Source organism: Neoarius graeffei, chromosome 10 (assembly GCF_027579695.1).
Source record: "Neoarius graeffei isolate fNeoGra1 chromosome 10, fNeoGra1.pri, whole genome shotgun sequence".
NCBI classification, from domain to species: Eukaryota; Metazoa; Chordata; class Actinopteri; order Siluriformes; family Ariidae; genus Neoarius; species Neoarius graeffei.
This window is the reverse complement of record NC_083578.1, coordinates 48,111,232-48,136,791: the sequence shown is the minus strand read 5'-3', so window position 1 is coordinate 48,136,791 and position 25,560 is coordinate 48,111,232. Positions and strand designations below refer to the sequence as shown.

The 25,560-nt window shown below is 45.7% G+C and overlaps 1 protein-coding gene across 5 annotated transcripts in view; it reads left to right on the top strand.

The window, feature by feature from the left end:
* Positions 1 to 25,560, top strand: part of mrps27 (mitochondrial ribosomal protein S27) — a 58,770-nt gene that overhangs the window by 13,488 nt on the left and 19,722 nt on the right. Inside the window, exon 1 of one of the 5 annotated variants that reach the window (XM_060931824.1) lies at positions 15,842 to 15,967. The exons of 3 other annotated variants lie outside the window; for them this stretch is intronic. In XM_060931824.1, coding sequence (XP_060787807.1) covers positions 15,946 to 15,967 — 22 coding nt within the window. In that variant the 5' untranslated portion in view covers positions 15,842 to 15,945. Of the gene's footprint in view, positions 1 to 15,841; positions 15,968 to 22,800; positions 22,889 to 25,560 lie in introns of those variants that run through there. One more of the 5 variants, XM_060931825.1, reaches the window with a different exon arrangement.

Below are 25,560 nucleotides of genomic sequence, written 5' to 3'. Positions count from 1 at the left end.
ACGAGTAAGATGAACCTGCACAGCGCAATAATGTTTAGACCAATATATAGTTTTGAGGGTCAATCTTTCACGTGCATGGGGGTCTGCAAACCAAGTCTTTTCAAACTCTACATCTTGCCCTTGGTGAACATGTGCTGTGCAGTGCAAATCTTCCTCTTTCATATAATCGGTGTCAACTGATGAGGTGTTCAAGTGTGTGAGCTGTACAAGGTGTTTGGGAGTTTGTATGAGTTGATCTGAGCAGAGCCACCAGACATACACATGGGCTTCCAAGACCATACTGCACACCGCACATTTCACTTACTTTAATAGTTAGTCCATCTGGGGTGGACGTGAGATTTACTCCTAATTTGCACATTAAATCGCGTGCTAACAAATTTACTGGACATGTATGTGAGATGAAGAATGAGTAGGACATAACTATTCCTCCCTCGCTTTTACACGGGAGGTTTACTGAGAAAGTTTCGGTTACAGGTCGTCCTCAGATGCCCATCATCTGAATTTAATTTGAGCTGAGCGGTGGGTCTACTGGAAGTACCTCATGTTGTATGACTGAGTGTCCTGCTTCAGAATCTACTAAAAAAAAAAAAATCAACATATGCCCACATACAGTGAGGGGCATACAAGGGAGTTTAGAGAAGGGAGTAGTTGTGTATTTTAACAAACTTAATGCAACTTCAGGTGTATCGGTTTGGACTGGTGTATCTGGCGTTTCTGTGTAGTCTTGCTGTGGCATGCAGGTGCTGTTACTAATGTGTTTAACATTATGTGCAGGGGTGCACAACTTTTTTTTTGTGAGTTACTCAGATGAGTACCAGGGGATACTGTTTGGTACTCACCCCTGCGGCGCGTGGTCCTAATAAGTGCAGTCTTCCTCACTGTCGTCCTCAGTCCCCCCACTGTCCCCTGCTTCAGCTTCCTGCGTGGTGGATGATGAAGATTCGCCTTCCTGTCTCTGATTGAGCCTCCGAGCAGCTGTCTCCATCCAAGTCAAGTCAACTTTGTCAAATATGGTATACATGCTTGACATACAGCACAGATGAAATTTCAGTCCTCTCTGACCCACGGTGCAAACAGGCAATGCAATAAATAAAAATAGAATAACTGAAAAAACAAACAGTATAAACACTCTAGATAAGAACTAGACATAGACTAAACACACACACACACACGTAAATTGGTGCAAATAAACAGTCAAGGGCACTTGAGGTATAGCAGGTAAAAATGAATTAAGCGGTATAAACAATAAACCAATGGCTGTTAAGGTGAGGTAGTGCGGAATAGTGCAAATGAGCGAGGTAAAGTGAAATGTGCAGTCCCTGAGTTCAGTGTGTTAATGAACGTTGAGAGTGTGTGTGTGTGTTTGGGGGGGGGGAACTGTGAGGGTGACATGTCAGATGCTGAAGCGGGGGCGGGGGGAGTGCGAGCAGAATCTGTGGCGGGGGCAGAGGGGGGAGGAGAGGCAGAACAGGGAGGGAGTTGAGCCTCCTGACCGTCTGGTGAAAGAAACTGTTCTTGAGCCTGCTGGTTTTGGCCCGGAGACTCCGCAGTCTCCTCCCCGACAGCAGCAGACTGAAGAGGCTGTGAGATGGGTGGGTGGGGTCACCTGCAATCCTGATGGCTTTGCAGGTGAGGCGGGAGTTATAAATATCCATTAGAGAAGGGAGAGAGACACCAATGATCCTCTCAGCTGCTTTCACGATGAGCTGCAGAGTCAACAGCTGGCTTTGGGTCAAATGTCTCTGTGGTCTTTTTTGACAGGTGAATGTGAATCGAGGCTGAGAGACGAGCAGGCCCCTCCTTTGTGAAACGGGTCACCCCAGGCCATCCTGCCTTGGCCCCTACCTCGACCGCTTCCTCTTTGTCCAGGCTGAGCAGTCTGGAGAAGAGTGAGGGTGGTGGCATGTAGGTCTTGGTCTCTTTTTTTTGTTGACTTTGTCATCTCCTCTTTCAACAGCCTTTCTGCATGCACAGCATACTGCTCGACCTTGGTGAGGCTCAGGAGTGCCCTCCACTGCAGCCAGGGTCACGGGCCTGGTCAGGCCACTGTGTTTCTCATGCGCGGCAGTGAGACGAGCGAGAAACGCTGACACCACTTCACCATCTTCTTGCTTACACGTACTGATCTTAGTCATGTCTATGTTCAAGGGAAAAGCTTCGATCAGATGAGCACAGAGAGCAGTGAGAGTATTTCTATACTCACTATTGAGTATCGCACCGCTCCTGTGAAGGACGGCCCCATGAGGACAGTTGAGGGTTATACCTGTTAAAACTGTTAATATTATAGTCAGGCTGTCTGTTGTTGCCCAAATGAGGATGGGTTCCCTTTTGAGTCTGGTTCCTCTTGAGGTTTCTTCCTCATGTCGTCTGAGGGAGTTTTTCCTTGCTACCGTCTCCACAGGCTTGCTCATTGGGGATAGATTAAGGATAAAATTAGCTCATGTTTTAAGTCATTCAAATTCTGTAAAGCTGCTTTGCGACAATGTTTATTGTTAAAAGCGCGATACAAATAAACTTGATTTGATTTGATATTGCCATCTGCTGGTCAGCTTCTGGCCACTCTCTGAAAACCTTGTTCCAATCTATACACGTACTGATCTTAGTCATGTCTATGTTCAAGGGAAAAGCTTCGTCATTCTTGGTCATGAGTAGGTGGCGAAGTTCATGGGTGGTCGGCCGGAATTCTCTGCAAAATATCAACAGCTCATTACCAAATCTCTTTCCTCCTACCTCTCTCACATTGGGAAGAGAAGCCATGTTTTCCTTCATGTCAGCTGTCGTCCAGGGTCTGTGAACTAGAAGCACGCTGTCAACTCCAGCCACTTCCACCATTGGAAGATGAAGGACTTCAGACTTTAGGTTACGGCCTTGTGGACCCACTGGTGAGCATGTGGTCAGGTCCAGGAGGGTGTCTCTTCCGTCGCCATATGCAAGACCGGATCTCATGTGTGATAGAGAAGCGAGGGGAGGTGCTGACACTGGAGGTGGCTGGTAGGCTGGGAGAGATTCCAGAGGCTCTTTTTTTTTTTTTTTGCTTTGTCTCGACTTCTCCCCCTTTCTGTGGGTGAAGCGTTTGTGGGAGTGATGCTCTGCCTTGCTGAGGAGGCAGTGTGTGTCGGGGTGGTGGGGCAGACTCCAGGTCAGGGTCCATCTGAAATTTCAAACACTGAGAAGAGGGTGAGAGCCCTGCCTGTTGTTTCTCTCTTTTGTACTCTCTGAGTGTTTCTTCTTTCCATGCAGAAAATGCCCTCCAGTCCCCCAAGAACTTAACATTATCTGCAGACTCTTCTTTTTCCTTCCGTTTCAACTTTTCTTCTAACTGTTCTATCTGCCTGGGACTAAAACTGCCCTTCTCAGGGAATCCTAAGTCCTTTACCCATATGTCAAACTGTGCCAAACAATCCTCGCCAAACAAGGTTTTCATAAACTGGATGTTTGGGCTGTCATCGGAACACCCAGTTCTTATTATACCACATGTAGCCTCAGGCTTACTTGCTTTTTTTTTTCTTTTCTTTCCCTAACTTATTTTTTCTGTTCCCCATTGTACACTGTTATATCAATAGGTTATGACAACAATGGCTGAGTTTTTTACTAGGATCACAAGAAAACAGGTTGGACTATGTCCAAAAATGCAACACAATAATCCTTTAGGTATGTTATTAGTAAACAATTTATCTGACATTAACCTTAAGCTAAAAGTAGGTATCATTTAGCACAACAACCTCAAAGACAACTCACACGTGTACAAGTTCTATTTCTCTGTTTCAGAATTTGGAGGAGGACAGTACTCTGTTAATTCATTAATATTTTGCGTGCACACCGGTGTGTCTTCGCGACTTCGTGATCGAACCTCTCTATCCCGTTCCTACGACGGGCCAGTTGTTCACACGGAACAAGGGGAGCAAAATTCAATTCTTTCCCAGTTACGAATTGCTGAACGTGAATCCGTCGAAACACGCACCCTTACATCCCTCTCTCAAGTAGGTGAGCCATTACCCAGTCGTCACTTGGGCGGATTTTCTCTTTCACAACCCAATAAACTACTCGCGGTTTATTGTCTCAAAATTGTTTTATCCGTTTCTCCAAACATATTGATGGTACCACAGCTTAGCAGTCCTCCTGGGCTCGGACAAACTTCAGTCCGTCTCTTATATCAGTCTTCTTTGACTAGGACAAATTTCTGTCCATCTCTTATATCAGTCTTTAAATACTGTTTCCACTAATTTCTTTACATAAGAATGCAATGTTATCGCTTACTGGTTTGGTGAGCCCTGACGGTCTGGTCTCTTGTCCGAGTTCTCAGCTCCGCACCGTGGCCTTGGGAGTGTCCTGTCGTCCAAGGATCAGATGCGTAGGGCCCACCCAGGGATGCCAAATTGTAATGGAAACTTCTAATAAACACTTCAGAACGCTTAGCAGTTGTCTTTTCAGTTATTTATTATAGTAGATCATATAAAACAGAGATATAAAATAGGAAAAGAGAAGAGAAGACGACACCACTTCAGTGATGCAGAGAGTATGCGCACTCTGAGTTGTATCTTAGTGACTGTTATCTATTATACTCTAAAGGCATTCGCTTACCGCTCGCATCTTCATGTGATTTGGCTCAAGATTTTCTATGAAGCTTTGTTAAAGCGTGCACCTGGCATGCTCTGGGATGTGCAGGAACTCAGACACCCTGCTTATCACCAGCCAAGGCCACAGAAAGGCGATTACAGCATGTGGGAAAACAACTTTTCTCAGTACACTAGGCCACTTGAGCTCAACACACAGAAAAACAGAGAATAAGAGTGTTCATTCACTAAATTTCCTTCACAGCACTTAGAGGATATTATACACCCAGATCAGGTTGGATTTATCAGTGGAAGGTCATCTTCTGATAACCTCAGAAGATTGCTACACTTAATATGGTTAAGTAGAGAGGATGACAATCCAGACTCAAATTTGTCATTCAAACCATGTGACATGCTAAGAACGAAATGCAGTTACCCAGGTCTTGGTGTGTGCAGCTTGAATAAGTAAATAAAAAAAAAAAAAGTAGATAAGTAAAAATAGTTAAATAACCAATAGAATAAAATAGAATAAACTAAAGTTGGATTTAAAAATAGAATAAAATAAAAGCTATATAAGAACATTACAATTCAAAGGACAGTAAAGTATTGCATAATGTACTGCAGTAGTACATTAAAGCTTAAAAGTGTTCGGTGCAACAATGCGAAAGTACAGCAGCAAAAACATGAGCAGCAACAGTTCAGTATTAAGGCACATTGGTAAGGTGCATAGTGTTCAGTATATGGGGGTGGAGCAGTTCAGCAGTCTGACTGCATCTGGGGAGAAGCTGATTTTCAGTCTAGATGTTTTTGCCCAGATGCAGCGCAGCCTCCTTCCAGAGGGCAGGGGAGTGAAAAGTCCGTGTGCAGGGTGGGTGGGGTCACGGAGGATGCAGATGGCTCTTTCTCTACATCTGGTGGTGTAGCTGTCACTGATGGGTGGTAAGCTGCACCCGGTGGTCCTCTGTGTAGACTTGACCACCCTCTGCAGTGCCTCCTTCTCAGCCACAGTGCAGCCAGCATACCACACCGTGAGGCAGGAGGTCAGGATGCGCTCCACCACACAGCTGTAAAAGGACCTGAGGACTTCAGCCCTAGGCCTGTCACGATAACAAATTTTGTTGGACAATATATTGTCTCAGAAATTATTGCGATAAACGATATTATTGTTGACATCTTTTCAAGACAATTTTATGCCACTAGTAAAATAATGATCATGCAAATACACCCTTTCAAAGAACAGTAAACTTTTTAATGAATAGAATGCCTTTATTGTCACTATACACATGTACAATGAGATTAAAGCATCTCCAATAACAGTGCAAACAGTGTGTAGAGAGAGAGAGAGAGGAAGGGAAAAAAAGGGGGGGGGTGTAAGGGGGGTAAGGTGCACAGTCCTGAGGTGTATGTGTTGTGTTGCACATTATGGAGTGAGGTATTGCTCATTGCGCATTATAAAGTATTGCACAGAGAGAGTCACATTATAAAGTATTGCACATCATAAATTCTTGCACTTAAGTCAACTTATTCAATTCAACAGTGGAACGTAAAAAATATATAAATAAATAACCTAAAGAAATAAAACAACAATCAAACAAAACCACTCACAACAAAAACAATAAATAAAATACAATTTTTGGCTCTTACAAATTGCACCTAAGTAAATATTAACTTGGCACAGGGTAATAAAAAGACATTCTTTTCTTCACAGACAACATTCTGCCAATACAGTTTCTCAAAGATTAGTATCCAGATAAACAAAAGGTGCAAAGTAACAACGTATTGCCAGCTGTCATTTGTATAAAAGTAACAACAATTAGAACGAGATAACATATAGGCAAGGGTGTAGGTTTGGTATTAACATTGTTGGGGACATAAACCCAATGCCAACTCCCAGTGGTGCCAACTTCAGGTCAACATTAAAGGGTCACAATATTTTGTGCCGTTGTGTTCCACCAAAAGAGTATCCATCATCTCTCCAAAATCCAGACTTTTAAAATTTGAAGTTCAGAACTGTAGTAATTCATGAATAATAATATGCAATTCATTTGATTAATTGCAAATCTTGCATGTGATGATTTACTCATTCTACCAATTTGCAAATGTGTTTTACAAGCGAATAACGCATTGATTGTCGGGAGGGAGTATGTTCTTTTCCCCTCATAAATGGAAGTAAAACCGATATGGAGCCTTAAACACTGCGTTACATTAGGCTGGCAGGGGGAGTAGGCTATCTTCTGTGTGATCTTTAACTAGTTTTAGAATGCTAGTTTAAGCTGATATGTGATCGATCTAACGGTAAAACAGGATGAGGTCTCTAGAACTTTTTTGACATGTTGAAAGGTTACAATTTTACTTGGTAACAGAATGTATCTGAATTCTGATTGGTTGTTATATTATTGCCCTTTTGTTGTCTTCTTGAGCCCAGAGCAGAGAGGGGAGGGAGAGGAGGTAGTGACGGGGCTCTACAGAGAAGTTTTTAGCCTACCGCTTTCAAATGAACCCCCTTGAAAACCAATCAGTATTATGTACTCGGTATGTGACGTTTTCAAAAGAGAGGCGGGAGTAACCAAAAATTTCTGATCAAGAAGTCGGAGGCTGTTATGCTTATTACGTGAAAATGTTTTGATTGTTCGTGGCCCAGACACCTTTTAGGCTACATCCACATGACAACGGCAATGAGATGTTATTTAAAAAAATATCGCGCCCACATGGGCAATGATCAGTAAAATATCAGGTCCATATGGCAACGCAACGCTTGCTGAAAACGATGCAATACACATGCCACACCTCTAGGGGCGCTGTAAGACGGTCCCTTCGGAGACACCAGAACAATAGAAGAAGTAAGGACGCATGCGCATAAACTATTATGCGCGAGACTTCATGTTAGCCACAAAGTCAGAAAAATCTGTTCGTAAAATTTACATTATAATGACCAAATACAATGAAAAGTATTTTTCCAGTCTCACCTGTAAAAGGTAATCCCATGTGATCTCGTTTGGACGGTAAACCTGTTGGTACAGTTAAACGCAGCACATGAATGAGGCATCTTTATTCTCCGCTTTGACCCGTCCAATATGGCGGCGAGGATGACGTATGATTCTACGCGGAAGGCGGCGTCTTTAATGGTCCGGAATAAATTGAATGCTACACGTTGATGGATTAATTTGTTCTTCTACGCCCTTTTTGAGGAATGTATTGTAGGACTTAAACCAACAACTGAAGAGGTGAGATCGCTCCTTTTTTTTCCCTATTTTTGCTGGCGGGATTGTCTCTCTCTCTCTCTCTCTCTCTCTCACTTTGCACCATTACACAATAAATATTCACAGTGAAAATATTTTGTAAGTGCGTTTCATGAACCAAGTTATAGGATTTGTTGACAACTCGCATCGAGTTCGTTACACTTCTACCCGGCGTGAAGCACTGACAGTCATGTGGTTGTGATGTCATCGTAAACAAATCTGTTCTACTCATCCAGACGACTTCGCAACGGCAACGTTGCCAGATCTTTCCACTCTGGAACCCGTTCTCAAAAGATTGCGTTTTGGGGCACCCAAAACGCCGGTGCCATGTGGACGCCAGGCCTAAACGATAAACAATTGTATCGGATTCACCTGAATCCGTTGCCGTGTGGACAGGGCCTTAATGTCCACGTCACCATCGGGTTGTTGTTTACATGCATCCTGTTACACGAACTTGGTCAGGGCACTCTGCAGGTCTTAACTGAAGCACTTCAAATTAAGGGTTAGCGGGCTGCTAAAGTTTGCAGGCATGTCACAAGCAAGACTAGGTGCAATAACATTAGCACAATTTGATATGACTTAATAATGTCTTTGTGACAAAGTGCATATCACAGGTAAATTCAGGAGCGAGATCAACGTAATTCTCTTATTTTATATTAAACTTTCGTCAGATATCTGTAACATTCTGCATTCTCTGCAATTTTTTTACCTTGCGCAATACCAGAAAAATTGAGTTGAAATCAAGCCATTTGAGGCGAATTGGTCTGCCTCTGAAAAAAACTTGGCATTTGAATTTCCTGGCAAACATTGATTTTCGTGACGTCATCTGCGAGACGCCTCCCTCTGAATCCTACGTCAGCGCTGGTTCGTTTATGAGAAAACGACCTGGTGTTTTTTTGCAAATTTCTTCGTTATCGTGTAATTATTAAAATGGTTAACAGATGTCTCGTAGGAGGGTGTAGCAACACCAATCTTGATGGGATTACTCATCGTTTTCCAAAAGACATTTTCTCATTTCTCCAATGAGAGAGAAATGGGAGGCTGTGCACTTAAACTCTGCAAAGCTTGCGCAGCCTGCTTGCGCTTCCGCAGATAACGTTACGAATCTGGCTCCAGACTCCCTTGTGATTTTTCCAGACGCGTTTTATTTTATTTTGTTCTGCTGTAGACAGATGGCCTTGTGCAAAATTACCCTTCTGGATGAGTGTGTAAAAGGACATGCTTTCATATAAAAAACCCCCACAAAATTGGTCCAGAATATGCACTTTAATGAACACCAGTTGTTGTTGTTGGTGGTATCAAGTTGGATTGTTATTTACATGCCACACAAACTTAGTCATATTCGTATGTTGTCATTTTTACACACTGAATACGAACTGTTGTTAACTGATTAATTTTACGAGCTAATCTAATGTTACATTCCTCGAGGACCGTTTGCTAGCTTGCTAGCTAGCAGCCGGTCACTGCACTGCAACCGCACTTGCTAATTGACATGGTAGCCAAACATGCTTGCTGTTTTTGCGACCACACCCCCAGAGCGAATATTCATGAGTGAATTTTGCGTAGTTTCACCCAGTGGAAACCTACAGTAACCATTTGTGTACCATGCATGGAGCATGATTTTTTTTTTCCTTATTTTTTTTTCTTCTATCAAAAATATTGGTAGGGACATGTCCATACCCAATTCTACGCCTATGGTCTGTACAATGGAGCAACGTGTTGTCTCTTCCCCATTCAGTGGATACCTGTTGCATGCTGGGAGGCCCCGCCTCTGACAGAGAGCCGCACAAGATGACAGAAAACAGTGCGGTGTTTTATTTAGTCAATGGATCAAGCTAATACTCTGGCAACTTCCCTATGTAGATGTACAGCTCGTAAATGCCAAAATCGCGGTTTAAAAAAATGACCAAGTTCATTTTCATTTACTATACGATAAGCTGGTATATCAAATATTGTGACGGGCCTAGTCAGCCCCGAGTCCTGCCCTCTTCAGTTTCCTCAGGAAGTAGAGGCGCTGGTGGACTTTCTTTATGACAGCTGTGGTGTTGGTGTGCCAGGTGAACGTGTTGGTCAGGTGTACTCTGAGGTACCTGACAGAGGGAACCATCTCCATAGCTGCCAGTCCTGTGGAAATCCACAACCATCTCCTTGGTCTTCTGGATATGGAGGATGAGGTTGTTGTCCCCGCACCACCTTGTCTGGTCCTCCACCTCTATCCTGTACGATGACTCGTCCCTGTTGGTGAGAAGTCCAACCACTACTGTGTTGTCAGTGAACTTCACCACGAGATTTTGTGTTTGTTTTTGTAGTGAGCCCTGCAGTCAAAGGTCATCAGTGTGTACAGCAGAGAGCTGAGCACACAGCCCTGGGGGGAGCCAGTGTTGAGGGTAATGGTGGAGGAAGTGGTAGTGTTAATCCTGACACGCTGTGGCCTGCAGGTCAGGAAATCCAGGACCCAGTTGCACAGGGATGAGGAGGTTCCCAGCGCTGCCAGCTTGGTCACCAGTTTCTGCGGGATGATGGTATTAAACACAGAACTCGAGTCCAGAAACAGCAGCCTCAAGTAGGAGTCCTTGTACTCCAGGTTAGAGAGGGCCTGGTGGGTCACAGCAGAGATGGCATCAGCTGTGGACCAGGTCTGCTTGTAAGCATACTGGTGTGAGTCCTCTGCCACGTCAATGGTCTGCTTCAAGTGCCTCATCACCAGCCTCTCAAAGCACTTCATGGTGACAGGGATGAGTGCAACGGGGCAGTAGTTATTGAGGCACGACACTATGGAGGTCTTCAGCACAGGGATGATCGTGGCTGTCTTGAGGCATGATGGGACTCTGGCCTGAGTGAGCAAGATGTTAAATGTCCATCAGAACCTCAAACAGCTGGTGAGCGCAGTCCCTCAGAACCCTGCCTGGGATCCCATCAGGGCCTGGGGCTTTTCGGGGATTGACCCCCTGCAGTGTTTTCCTCACCTCTGCCGCTGTTACGCTGATGGATGGGGGCTTATCGGGGGAGGGGGTGAGCCAGGAGGGAGTGGTGGTGTTGGAGGCCTTGAAGCGAGTGTAGAAGGCGTTCAGGGTGTCAGGGAGCGCTGGGTCCTCAGGGCATTGTGCATCACTCTTCTTGTAGTCAGTGATGCACCTGATGCCCTTCCACATGCTCTGTGGGTCACTTGAGTTGCAATGGTCCTGGATCTTGAGAGCATATGTGGACTTTGCTCTCCTTATGCCAACCGATAAGTTCCTTCTCGCTGCTCTGAATGCTGCTGCATCACCATCCCTAAATGCAGCATCGCGGGTTCTCAGCAAGGAGCGCACCTCTGCATTCAGCCAAGGTTTCTGGTTCAGCTGGATGAAGATGGTCCTGGAGGTGGCCACATCCTCCATACACGTCCTTATGTAGTGCAGGACAGAAGATGTGTACTCCAAGTCCACACTACTCCCTGATGTTGCAGCCTCTCTGAATATCTGCCTGTGGCAGTGGGGGCATGGTCAAGCGTCGGTCTGTGAATGGAGGGCGGAGTCAGGGAAGGCAAGTGGCGGAATCACTGCACCTGACGGGAATTAACCTGTGTTTGTGTGTCTTTCCCAGTGACCATGCCCTATAAGAGGAGAGGGAGAGCGGAGGAAGGGGGCTACTCCCAACCTGGATACTGGTGTGCGTGCGTGTATGTGTGTAGTTAAAAGCTAAAAAGCTACAATAAATGAGTTTTGAGAACTCAGTTCTGGCCTGCCGTGCTTCTGTGCTCCACCCACCTAGAACACTTGCTACAGTGGCGCCGGAACCCAGGACGGAGCGCAGGAGAGAACAGCCCCATGGAGTCCTCCCCCTTCAAGGACCTGGTCCATGCCCTCGTCACGGTCCAACAGAGCCAGCACCAGGCGCTGGTCGCCCTCTGGGAAGAACAGGAGCAAAGGTTCGAGGCCCTGGTGCTGGCGCAGCAGGAAGATCGCCAGGCGTTCCGGCACCTACTCACGTCGGCGGGGTCCGCCACCACCGCGGGCCCTTCCCACCTCACCCTGACGAAGATGGGCCCGCACGACGACCCCGAGGCCTTCCTCGCTCTCTTTGAGCAGGCAGCAGAGGCGTGGGGTTGGTCGGTGGAACAGCACGTGGCGCGTCTCCTCCCCCTGCTCACGGGCGAGGCGCAGCTGGCCGCGTTACAGCTCCCCGCCGACAGCCGGCTGGTCTACGCGGACCTCCGCAGGGCCGTCCTCCAGCGCGTGGGTCGCACTCTGGAGCAGCAGCGGCAGCGCTTCCGCGCGCTGCACCTAGAGGAGGTCAGCCGGCCGTTCGTGTTTAGCCAGCAACTCCAGGATGCCTGCCTCCGGTGGCTGAGGGCTGACAACTACGACGCCGAGGAGATCATTGATCTAGTGGCACTGGAGCAGTTCGTCGCTTGTCTTCCAGAAGGAACCGCGGAGTTGGTCCAGTGCCATCGCCTGGCGTCGCTGGATCAGGCCATTGAGCTGGCGGAGGACCATATGGCGGCCGTTCCAACGGCAGGACAGCATGTCTCCCCTTCTCCCCTCCCCTCTCCCTCTCTCTCCCCTTCTGTTCCTCTCCCTCGCCCCTTCTGTTCCTCTCCCTCGCCCCATTCTCCCACTGCAGAGGCAGGGGCCGGCTCCACCCCAGCCGGCCCGCTGCACCTGCGGTGTCCTACCATTTCCTACTTCCGTGTCTGTCTCCTCCCCCCCCCCCCCCCCCCCCAGGTGAGTGATATCCGGAACACCAGTGCAGAGAGAGAGCCTGGGCCGGTGTGCTGGTGCTGTGGGGAGCCGGGGCACCTCCAGCATCAGTGCTCGGCGATGGAGGTGGGTGCGGTGGTCCGGATCCCCGACATGCCAGGAACTACCCTCGATCGGGCCAGAGCGTATCGCATACCGGTGAGTATCCAAGGGGATACGTATCAGGCTTTGGTGGACTCTGGCTGTAATCAGACCTCAATCCACCAAAGCCTGGTGCAAAACGAGGCATTGGGGAGAGCACAATTGGTGAAGGTGTTTGTGTGCGTGCGTGCGTGCGTGCGTGCGTGCGTGCACGGGGATGTTCACAACTACTCTTTAGTGTTGGTCCACATTCTGTTTTGAGGGGAGAAATTTTGAGTTCATGCGGCGGTTAATCCTCGCCTCACTCACTCTATAATTTTGGCGACTGATTGGCCGGGATTTCGGGATTTAATGACGCACTTAGTGAAGAGTGGGTCCTGCCGTAGTTTAGCGGGGGGAGGTCCCGGAGTGGCGTTGGCAGGAGCAGCTGTCACAGAGCCGTCTACGTCATCACCACGTCAGAGTGAGGAGCAGTAGGCTCCTCCTCCCTCTCTTGGGGAATCCCTCGCGGATTTTCCGTTAGAGCAATCACGAGACGAGTCTCTGCGGCATGCGTTTGACCAAGTGAGAGTAATCGATAGTCAAACGCTCCAGCCAAACGCCACCCCGTCCTTCCCCTGTTTTTCCATTATTAAGGATAGGTTATACTGAGTGACGCAGGACACTCAAACTAAGGAACAAATAACCCAACTTTTGATCCCAAAGAGCCGCCGGGAATTGGTATTCCAGGCGGCTCACTTTAATCCCATGGCTGGACACTTAGGGCAGGATACGATGCTAGCCTGAATAATGGCCCGGTTCTATTGGCCAGGGATTCGCGGCGATGTCCGTAGGTGGTGTACGGCATGCTGCGAATGCCAGTTAGTAAATCCCGCGGCCATCCCAAAAGTGCCTTTGTGCCCTCTACCATTAATCGAGACCCCGTTCGAAAGAATTGGGATGGATCTCGTCGGGCCATTAGATCGGTCAATACGAGGGTATCGCTTTATTTTCGTTCTGGTGGACTATGCAATGTGATATCCGGAAGCAGTGCCGCTCCGCAATATCTCCGCACGTACTATTGCAGAAGCGCTCTTCCATGTCATCTCCGGAGTCGGAATCCCCAAAGAGATTCTGACTTATCAAGGCACTACATTCATGTCACGCACACTGCGCGAACTGTATGGGTTATTGGGAATCCAGCCGATTTGCACCAGCGTCTATCACCCGCAAACGAACGGTTTAGTTGAGCGGTTTAATCGCACCCTCAAAAACATAATTAAAAAATTTGTAAGCGAGGCCGCACGTAACTGGGATAAATGGCTTGAACTCCTGCTTTTCACAGTGCGAGAGGTCCCACAAGCCTCCACGGGGTTCTCCCCGTTTGAATTATTATATGGGCTTAAGCCGCGTGGCATCCTAGATGTGCTGCGGGAAAATTGGGAGGAGGGACCTTCCCCATGCAAAAATGAAATTCAATACGTTATTGATCTGCGCGCAAAACTCCACACACACACCTAACCCAGGAGAATTTGCGGCAGGCTCAAGAACGTCAAGTCCACCTGTACAACAGGGCCATACACCTTAGGGAATTCACACCGGGAGACAAAGTACTCATGTTATTGCCCACGTCGAGCTCTAAATTAATCGCCAGGTGGCAAGGACCCTTTGAGGTCACACGGCGAGTCGGGGACGTCGACTATGAGGTGAGGCGAACGGACAGGGGTGGGGCATTACAGGTATACCACCTCAATCTGTTAATACGTTCAAGCGAGGAGGTCCCCGTGGCGCTGGTGTCGGTGGTTTCAGAGAAGGCGGAGCTGGGGCCGGAGGTTCAAAAGGGAAAATCGGCATCACCCACTGCTCTGGTCCCCTGTGGAGCCCACCTCTCCCTGACCCAGCTCGCGGAGGTCGCCCGGCTGCAAACAGAATTTTCTGACGTGTTCTTGCCCCTGCCCGGCCGCACCCACCTCATAGAACACCACATTGAGATGCCCCCGGGGGTGGTAGTGCGCAGCCGCCCTTACAGACTGCCTGAACACAAGAAAAAGGTGGTTCGGGAAGAACTTGAGGTCATGCTCGAAATGGGCATTGTTGAGGAGTCCCACAGTGACTGGAGCAGTCCGGTGGCCTTGGTTCCCAAGGCCGACGGGTTGGTCCGGTTCTGTGTGGACTATAGAAAAGTCAACGCGGTGTCTAAATTTGACGCATACCCAATGCCTCGTATTGACGAGTTGCTCGATCGACTAGGCACGGCTCGTTTTTATTTGACACTGGATTTGACAAAGGAATATTGGCAGATCCCCTTGACTCCACTACCCCGAGAGAAAACGGCCTTTTCCACACCGTTTGGCTTAGACCAGTTCATCGCACTTCTGTTTGCGCTGTTTGGGGCGCCCGCTACGTTCCAGCGGCTTATGGATAGGGTCCTCCGCCCCCACGCCACCTATGCGGCCGCATACTTAGACGACATTATTATTTATAGTAATGACTGGCCGCGGCACCTAAAACACCTGAGGGCCGTCCTGGGGTCGCTGAGGCGAGCGGGGCTCACAGCCAACCCGAAGAAGTGTGCGATTGGGCGGGTGGAAGTACGGTATCTGGGCTTCCACTTGGGCAATAGGCAGGTGCGTCCCCAAATCAATAAGACGGCAGCGATTGCGGCCTGCCCGAGGCCCAAGACCAAAAAGGGGGTGAGGCAGTTCCTGGGGCTGGCTGGCTATTATCGTAGGTTTATACCTAATTATTCAGACGTTGCCAGCTTGCTAACTGATCTCATTAAAAAGGGGGCACCAGATCCGGTCCAGTGGACGGAGCAATGCTAGCGGGCTTTTTCTAAGGTAAAGGCTGCACTGTGTGGGGGGCCACTGTTACACTCCCCTGACTTTTCTCTCCCCTTTGTTTTACAGACGGATGCATCGGACAGAGGGCTGGGGGCTGTTCTCTCCCAGGAGGTGGAGGGGGAGGACCGTCCAGTGCTGTACATCAGCCGCAAGCTGTCGGTGCGCGAGGGCAGGTACAGCACCATAGAGAAGGAATGCCTCGCCATCAAGTGGGCGGTTCTCGCCCTCCGCTACTATCTGCTGGGGCGCCCTTTCACCCTCTGGTCGGACCACACGCCCCTGCAGTGGCTCCACCGCATGAAGGATGCCAATGCGCGGATCACCCGTTGGTATCTGGCACTCCAGCCATTTAAGTTCGAGGTGGTTCACAGGCCGGGGGCGCAGATGGTTGTGGCGGACTTCCTCTCCCGTCAAGGGGGGAGTCGGCTGCAGGCCGGACGGCTGCCCGGCCTGAGTCGGGCGGTGGGGGTATGTGGCAGCTGGGGCGTGGTCAGGCGTCGGTCTGTGAATGGAGGGCGGAGTCAGGGAAGGTAAGTGGCAGAACCACTGCACCTGACTGGAATTAACCCGTGTTTGTGTGTCTTCCCCAGTGACCGTGCCCTATAAGAGGAGAGGGAGAGCGGAGGAAGGGGGCTACTCCCAACCTGGATACTGGTGTGCGTGCGTGTATATGTGTGTAGTTAAAAGCTGAAAAGCTACAATAAACGAGTTTTGAGAACTCAGTTCTGGCCTGCCGTGCTTCTGTGCTCCACCCCCCTAGAACACTTGCTACCATACACTGCCAGTCTGTGGTCTCAAAGCAGTCCTGGAGCAGGGACACAGCACCTTCAGGCCACACGGAGATGATCTTTGTTAATGTATTCCTGCTCCTTGACACTGGGCAGTATGCAGGAGCCACCAGGAGGGAGATGTGGTCTGAGGCACCAAGGTGGGGGTGGGGCACTGCTCTGTACACTCCTCGCATGTTGGTAAACACTTTATCCAAAGTGTTTTCACCCCAAGTGGCGATGTTAACATGCTGGTAGAACATGGGGAGAGTGTCCCGCAGATTCACATGGTTGAAATCCCCTGCCACCCCATACAATGCTTCTGGATGTTTGTTTTGAAGCGCACAACACTGTCGTGCAGCTCCCACAGAGCGTCTTTAGCGGTAGCTCGCGGAGGGATGTAAACAGCCACTATGAACACTGCTGTGAATTCCTGTGGCAGATCGTGAGGACTGCATTTTACTATTAAATGTTCCACAGCCTCAGAGCAGTGTCTGCCCACCACAGAACAGTTCGTGCACCAACCTTTGTTGACATAGATGCAGAGTCCTCCTCCTCTCGTTTTTCCAGATCCCTGTCTGGTCCCTGTCCAAGCAGAATAGTAGCTGCCCGTTAAGCTCAAAGACAGAGTCCAGCATGTTGTTATTAAGCCACGTCTCCGTTAGAACAAAGACACTGCAGCTCTGCATCTCCTGTTGGAACAGTCTCAGTCGTAGCAGACCCATTTTATTATCCAAAGCCTGGATGTTGGATAAAAAGAGTGATGGAATAGCTGGCCTGCTAGTGTTAGGCCAGCCCGCTTGCCCCTCTTCTGCTTCCACGCGCACCGCCTCCTTTTGACTCCGAGCCAGCTCTGCCGGCCGTTAAGTGCCGTTGTTCGTAAAATCCTGTACATTGGATAAAAAGAGCGATGGAATAGCTGGCCTGCTAGCGTTAGCTCTTAGCTAATGATCCTAAGGCATGATCCTACATCCAGTAGCTGCCTAATGATCCTAATGCTTAATGATCCTCAGGCATGATCCTACATCCAGTAGCTGCCTTCTCTCTAGATGTGGAGAAGGCTTTACATTAAGTGGAGTGGGTTTTTTGTTGCGTACTTTTAGAGGCTTTTGGTTTTGGAAACGGGTTCTTGAATTGGATCAGAGTGATATACGCTAATCCACAGGCGTCATTCCTCACAAATGGGGTCCTTTCACCCTTCTTTAAGCTGTCATGGGGTTCAAAACAGGGAGACCCACTCTCCCCATTGTTGTTTACATTATATCTTGAACCCCTCGCTGTGGCAATTAGATCTGATGTTAGGATTCGTAGGATTAGTGCAGGAGGAAGAGGACACAAGTTGTTCCTTTACACGGATGACGTTTTGTGGCTATCTACAGACCCTGCCTCTTCAGCCCCTCTATTACTGGAGTTATGTGAAAAATACTCAAAAATATCGGTTATAAAATTAATTGGTGCAAGTCTGAGGTAATGCCAGCATCAAGAAACTGTCATCAGGGAGTAATTAATTAATTACAGTTTAAATGGATAGAGGAATGACATACCTTGGCATAAAATTAGTTCAGATCTTGCAAATTTAATATGTTGCCATTACTACAAAAGATTAAGACACATTTAGATAGATTGAAATGTATAAATGTGAGTTTATGGGGTAAGATAAGTATAATTAAAATGGTGGTTGCAGCTCATTTTGTCAATGATGGTGCCAGTCAGTGTTCCTTCAGGAATCTATAAACAGTTTAATGAGCTAATCGGAGAGTTTCTGTGGAATGGGAAGAAGCCCAGAATAAACATACACAAAGTACATACAACTAGGAATTTAGGAGGCTTGGGGTTACCAAATGTAGAATTATTTGAAATTACTAAGTTGGCTAAACATTGGGATAATGGAAAGGAAAACAAACTGGCATGGATACAGGTAGAAAATGAGCTTACTGCCCCCTTTGGGCCAATAGAGGCATTGTCCCATAAAAACATACAAGGCACAGATGCCAACCCAATCCTGGAGCACTCCAAAGAGATGTGGATTAAAGCTCATAAAATGTTGCATCTTTCTCAGTATAAACAGGGATACTCCTTAATCTGGAACGGTCCTTTAATTCGGATTGGGAAGAAAACTATTCTCTGGGAATCGTGGTTGGATAAAAATATCAGGAAAATCAGCGACTTGTATAAGAGTGGACATTTTGTGGTCATTCCGTGAGCTTAAAGACAATTTTAATTTAACAAATAAAAGGGAATTCTGGTGTTATTTACAAATTAGGAGCTGTATTAAGAGTCAAGGAGTTGTGTTAAGCAAAAAGGAGAAGAAATTGGTATCCTATTTTAAGCAAAAAGGAGAAGAAATTGGTATCCTATTTTAATCTGCAAAGGAGTGCAAAATCAGCCTCAGTTTTTTACAAAATGATGCAACACTGTATGGTAAATGTAAAACTTGAAGAAAACTCTGGAAGAGAGATCTCAACTCAAATATAGATGGTGTATGGAAGTAGATAGTAGCTGAAGCAGGGTGGCCACTTAGAGATGCCCTTGGCAAATTTATACAAGACAAAATCATACACAGATATTATTATACTCCAGTTAAATTTCAAAGAATGGGACTTATGAAGGATAAATACTGCTGGAAGTGTCAAAAGGAAGCAGGTACTTCATTTGCTGTGGGACTGTTCATTTGTTTCTCCCTTCTGGAGAAAGGTAGTGAAATGTATAGGAGAGTGGTTGCATAAGCCACTGCCAGAATTTCCACGGCTATGCTTACTGGGAGACCGATCTCTTCTACCACCAGATATATCCAAACAAAAATTTGGATTTGCACTGGCAGGATTTATTGGTGCTTCAAGGATTGTTCTTCATCACTGGAAGAGTCCGACAAAGCCCGTCTTTGAGGAATGGCTAAAGTTAATGGCAGATATTGCCTCCTTTGAGTCATTAATAGCAAAGACTACGAACTACCACGAGAAGTTCTCTGAAGTCTGGTCTAATTTTCTAGTGTACGTTAAGAACGGAATATAAAGGATTAGAAATATTTACATGTTATGTGTAAAGGTGCTTTATACCCTCCATTTTCTGCCTTTATTTACAGTGGTGCTTGAAAGTTTGTGAACGCTTTAGAATTTTCTATATTTCTGCATAAATGACCTAAAACATCAGATTTTCACACAAGTCCTAAAAGTAAAGAGATCCCAGTTAAACAAATGAGGAAAAAATATATAATACTTGGTCATTTTATTTATATTTATGCAGAAATATAGAAAATTCTAAAGGGTTCACAAACTTTCAAGCACCACTCTACCTTATTTACTTACCCCCTTTATTTATTTATTTATTTATTTATTTGTGTTTAATTGTTCCTCATCGATTTATTATAGCATATTTGTGTTAAGCTGTGATATATTGCTTGTTTATAAAACTGAAAACACCAATAAAATTTGAATAAAAAAAAAGATGGGTGGGGACAGGAGGGGAGTGGTATTATCCTATGCTGAGCAATGGAAATGAAGTGGCAGTAACTAAGAAAAGGCAGAGATGATGGTAAATATATTTGTCAGAGTGCATCGTTCAAGTAATTTGTCAGAGGAGGGAAGATGAGGTAGAGAGAAAACTAAATCTGAAAGCTTGCAGGCACTGAAAAGAAGAGGCGAGTTGATTATGAACAAACTGTCCCATTTAGTATGGGAGGATTAAAAAGGGCACTGTCTAAAACTAGGAAGACTGCGCCAGGGAAAGATGAAATATGCTACACTATGTGTGGAGGGACTGAAAACTTTATCACTATTTAAAAATAGATACCCGATGGGTACATGTGGCTACTGCTTATGAATAAAATTATTTTCTGATACCATATTCATACAGTAAATATAGCATATATACATGTTCTCAGTTATATTAGCCTCATCTCTTGCAAGCATCACCAAGCTGTGAGCAGCATCAGGGCTTGTAGTATTTTGGTTACCAATTTTGTTTAATGTTTTGTTCATAATATAGTGCTGTGAACTATATTTTCAAAATAGTAAGAAAGCACTTGTTCATGAATTGTCTTAGAAGCATTATTTAGTACTAATGAGCACATTTTGTTTCACAAGTGTAGTGTAAAGACTCTAAAATAAAAAATTAAATTAAAACATTAAAGCGAATCACAGAAGTTTGATATCGGCTTTGATATCTTTGCCAAAAAGTGCAAAAAAACTTACAAAACCTTTTATTTGACCTTTCAGAAGGACCTTAGCTTCATACAGTAAATATATATATTTACTGTATGAAGCTAAGGTGGCTATATGGCAAAGTGGGTTTAGGAGAGGAAGGGGTACTATGGACCCAGTGTTATGTTTGGAGGATGAGATTAGGAAAGCTGAAATAAATGGAGGCAGTGGCAGCAGTAATTTTTGATGTGAAAAAAGCTTATATGTTATGGAGGAAGGGACTGATGATCAAACTGCACAGTATGGGGATTGGAGGGAAAGTTTGTAACTGGATAATGGGTTTTTTAGATGGTAGAACTATTCAGGTTAAAATAGGGCCAGAACTTTCAACACGGCACATTGTAGAAAATGGAACACCCCAGGGGAGTGTTTTAAGTCCAGCGCTATTCACTGTAATGATTGACATATTTGACAACATTCTGCTGGATATGGGGAGATCACTATTTGTGGATTATGGGGCACTGTGGAAAAGAGGGAGAAATGTTGAACACATTATCAAGAAACTGCAGGATGGAATCAACTTAGTGGGGAACAAAGTGGAGTTTTAAATTCTCTGTGAAAAAAAATCAATCTATGCTCTTTACAAGGAAAAGAAATGGGGAGTGTAATCTGAAATTATATGGGCATAATATAGAGACAGTTGAAAGTTGTTGTTTTTTTTTGTTTTTTTTTTTCATTTTTTAGGAATCCATTTGGACCAGAGACTAACATGGCAAGAGCATGTAAAATATGTGGCTAACAAGTGCAGAAAAGATTTAAATGTCATGAGATGTCTGGTAGGGTTGGAATGGGGAGCTAGCAGGCAATCTTTGAAATACGTTTACATAGCCTTAATAAGATCTAGACTTGACTATGGCAGGACTGGGTATGGGTCAGTAGCAAAATCTGTGCTGGCAGAGCTGGATGTCATACAAGCTCAGGCACCCAAGAGTGTGTTTAGGTGCAGTCAGAACCTCTCCAGTGTGTGCGCTACAAGTCGAAACAGGTGAAATTCCATTATAACTGCGCCGAAGACAACTGACAGCTAATTATTGGATAAACCTAAAGGGACATGAAGATGCGCATCCAACAGAAAGGGTTTTACAGACATGTTGGGAGAAGGAGAAAACACAAAAGCAAGGTTTTGGCTTGATAGGTGACCAAACAGCAAGAGACATGGGAGTATATGATGAAGGGTTTGGGACAACTGTGCTGTGACCTGCCAGATCTACCTGGATCTTAGAACGTCCTGGTGTGGATATGGAGCTGCTTAAGGTCAAGCACAGCGACAAGACTGCTGATTTAATGAGTGTATACTACTGGTATCTATCCATCCATCCATTTTGGCACATGACTACAGTGACGTGGCTGCTCTGACTGCTTCAGCCATCAAAGTTTCTAGTGCCGCTTTTCCACTACCAACGCGGCTGAGTTGGGCTGAGCCGTGCCGTGCTGAGTCGAGCTGAGTGGGGCTGTTGGAGTTGCATTTCGACTACAACCGCACTGAACCGTGCTGGCTGGAAGTGGGTGGACACATTGGGTGGAGTTAGCGAAAGTGGGTGGACGTCACGTGATGTTGTTAGGCGGCGCAAACAGTGACATCAGTGATCTTTTAAGCGGTAGTCTCACGACCCAGATGGTAAACAATAAACATGGAGGACATGGAGTCGTTAGTGTTGCTGGTCTTGGTGCTGTGGCTTGTTGTCACTGACAACGCCAACAGATACTGGCAAGAGCATATAGATGAGGCGAGGCGCATAAGGCTTCAGAAATTCTCGTAATTCGTAATTATTCTTCTTCCGGGTTTACAGTGTTTACAGATCCCAGCGTGCTCGCGGGGCATGTGTGGGCATGTGAGGACACTCCTCCTCACCAATCAGTGCACAGGGGAGTGTCTCCTCACGCCCCTAGCCTCACTCAGCTCGGTTTGGCTCGCTTCAGCCCTACTCCAAAACCGTGCGAGTTTTGGGTGCTGAGTAGGGCTGAAGCGAGCTGAGTCGTGCTGCTCTAAGGTAGTTGAAACGCGAGCCGTGTTGGGCTGAAGTGAGCTGAAGTGAGCTGAAAAGGGTAGTGGAAAAGGGCCATAGGGAACATTACAATAGTGGTTTCCCATTGCCCCCCCATTGGATTATTATAGAGGTTTTCTCTGCTCAACCATTCACACTTATGGACAATTTAGAGCCACCAATTAGCCTAACCTGCATGTCTTTGGACTGTGGGAGAAACCGAAGCACCCAGAGGAAGCCCACGCAGACACAGGGAGAACAGGCAAACTCCACACAGAAAGGCCCCTGCTGGCCACTAGGCTCGAACCCAGAACCTTCTTACTGTGAGGTGACCGTGCTAACCACTACACCATTGTGCCACTGGTATAGAGACCTTAAATACAAAGCGTGTTCATATCTTTACAGATGAGTCAAAGGATCTACAAACCGATACGACAGGGCCTGTGGTTGCTGTGCCCAGTCATCAGGTCAGACTTAAAAGGACATCAGATTGTTTAAATGTGAGTAGTGTTGAGTTGTATGCCATATTGATTGCACTTGAGGGGGTCGAACAGGCAAATTGTGGAAACCCCATCATCTGTGGTGATTCTGGGTCAGTTTTGTCAAGTATTCAAACAGGAACAGCCAAGAGGGCAATTCCATGTAAATGTCAACCTCACAGGAGATCCCAAATTTCAAACTAAACAAACTAAATAAATAAACAAATAAATAAATACTGTCCGCGTGGGTTTCCTCCGGGTGCTCCGGTTTCCCCCACAGTCCAAAGACATGCAGGTTAGGTTAACTGGTGACTCTAAATTGACCGTAGGTGTGAATGTGAGTGTGAATGGTTGTCTGTGTCTATGTGTCAGCCCTGTGATGACCTGGCGACTTGTCCAGGGTGTACCCCGCCTTTCGCCCGTAGTCAGCTGGGATAGGCTCCAGCTTGCCTGCGACCCTGTAGAAGGATAAAGCGGCTAGAGATAATGAGATGAGATAAATAAATACATACATAAATAAATATTTTGATCACCTAATATGTCACTGTCAGTCTTTCTTTCTTATAATGTAAAACCCAAGCTAAAATCAACTTTGATCATGTACAATTCTATATTATTGCCACAAGCCACAGAAATGTATGCTAAAATCCACAAAACAGCAAAACAATAGCCATCCTAAATATTATTTAAGAACTTTGATAGTTTTAGCTGATATTTAGAGAGTTTTTCAAAGGGTTATGGTGGTTAAATTGCTGATTTTCTAAACTTATGCCATGTCTATTTCAGACGCGTCACATCCATAACGGAATTTCGTCACATCCATAACGCTGACTTTTCCTTCTGAAACTCTGCATGAAATACAAAATATTTTAAACAGAGATTTTTTTTAATATTCACCTTGGACCCCTCTATCAAATGGATATCTCCATTTCGACATTAGGTTTACAATTTCACAGAGTTTGATAAAAAATGTACAGTCACCCAAGAAAAGTGATACTTTTTCTGTCACATCCATAACGCATCTTTTATTGGCATTTTCTGGCATGCCCTAGATGTACTATGGGAATTGTTCTTGTTCTATCACTTCTCCAGTATGGTACAGCCTTAAAATATGCAACACCTGTTTAAATACTGGGAGACAATAAAACATGCACTGGGTCATTTGTTGCCATTTTGAGTTCAAGTGTCACGTCCATAACGCTGGAATTGCTCAAAAGCCACTTAGATTTTTTGTATGAAGTCTTGTTTATAAGCTCAAGATTGATTAGGCAAGGGAGAGTGGTCGCATTCATGTGGGTTCCAGCCCATGTAGGTATCCTTGGAAACAAACAAGCAGACAAACTCACAAAAGAAGCAATCAGAAAGGAAAATGTGCAAGTCAGTATTAAACTATAATAATCAGAAAGGAAAAGCATAGTATGGAGAAAGACGAATCAAGTGTCAATGTCCGTGGGATAATGAAATAAAAGGAAGACCTTTGTATGCTATTAAAGGCAAAGCAGGTGGAGTATCAAGCAGTAGGGGAACAGGGAGGAGAGAGCAGGTGATAATGAACAGGCTGAGAATTGGGCACAGCACCTAAACAGCACACTTCACATTCTAGGAAAGCATCCAACAGGCCTTTATGATCATTGCCAGGAGAGAGAAACAGTTGAACACATTCTCACATCATGTAGGAAGTATTCATAACCCAGACAAGAATGATGAATGAATTACGGGAGGTAGGAAGAATAGAAAATAGCATGAAAAGTATATTGGAATGTGGAGACAGTGTGCAGGGTAAAAAAAAGAGCTGTTTAGGTTCCTGAGGGTGACAGGACTAAACAAACAGATTTAAGTTATTGAAAACTGAGGGACATTGCATTATAATGCAAAGAAGGAAAACAGGACTGATATGGAAACCTGACAAGTAGGAACTACTCCAATACAGAAGATGGCAGTAGCGCAACACCCAGGATGCAAGCTGCCGTAAAAACACGAAGAAGCAGAACAAAACATGCAGATACAGACACTTTTCACAGAGGCTTTGCGAAGTATCATCACCACCACTGTCACGTTTGTTTCTAGTCATGTTTATAATGCTGTTTAAATACTCTGCTTTATGATTCTGCTTTCTGTTTTGCTTTCGTTTTTGTAATTATCACACCTGCTAATAAACACTCTTCCTGCACTTAGATCCGTCTACTGCCGTCTATCTTGTAGTGTCCTGATCACAAGATCTTTAACCCGGCCACATGTAAAAAGTTGTACGCCTCCATGCTCTTCCAGGTTTTCATCTGTTTGTCTGTGTAGAATGATGTCTGCAGCACCAGGTAGTTTGAGATGTCAGGGAACTCGATGGATGATTTTCCAACTCGTAGGAAAAATCCTTCTTGGATAACGTGTTAGGATCTATCTCATTGAGTGGTTTCTATATCCACTCCTTTTGAGTGTACATCTTGGTTTTAATAACTTGCTTGTTTGCTGGACACAAATGTGGCAATAAGTTCTTGTGTTAATCAATCAGACTCCACTTTTGGATCATTAATCACTTTTGACTGAGAATGCTCTGCCTGCATGGTTTTATGTTTGTAGTTTTAAATACAATACCTACAATTAAAAACACTTTTTTTTTAATTGCGTTTATTTAATTCCTGGGCTCTCATCTGTAACAGAGAGTAATGTTGCATTCCATTTAATACACTTTACAATAG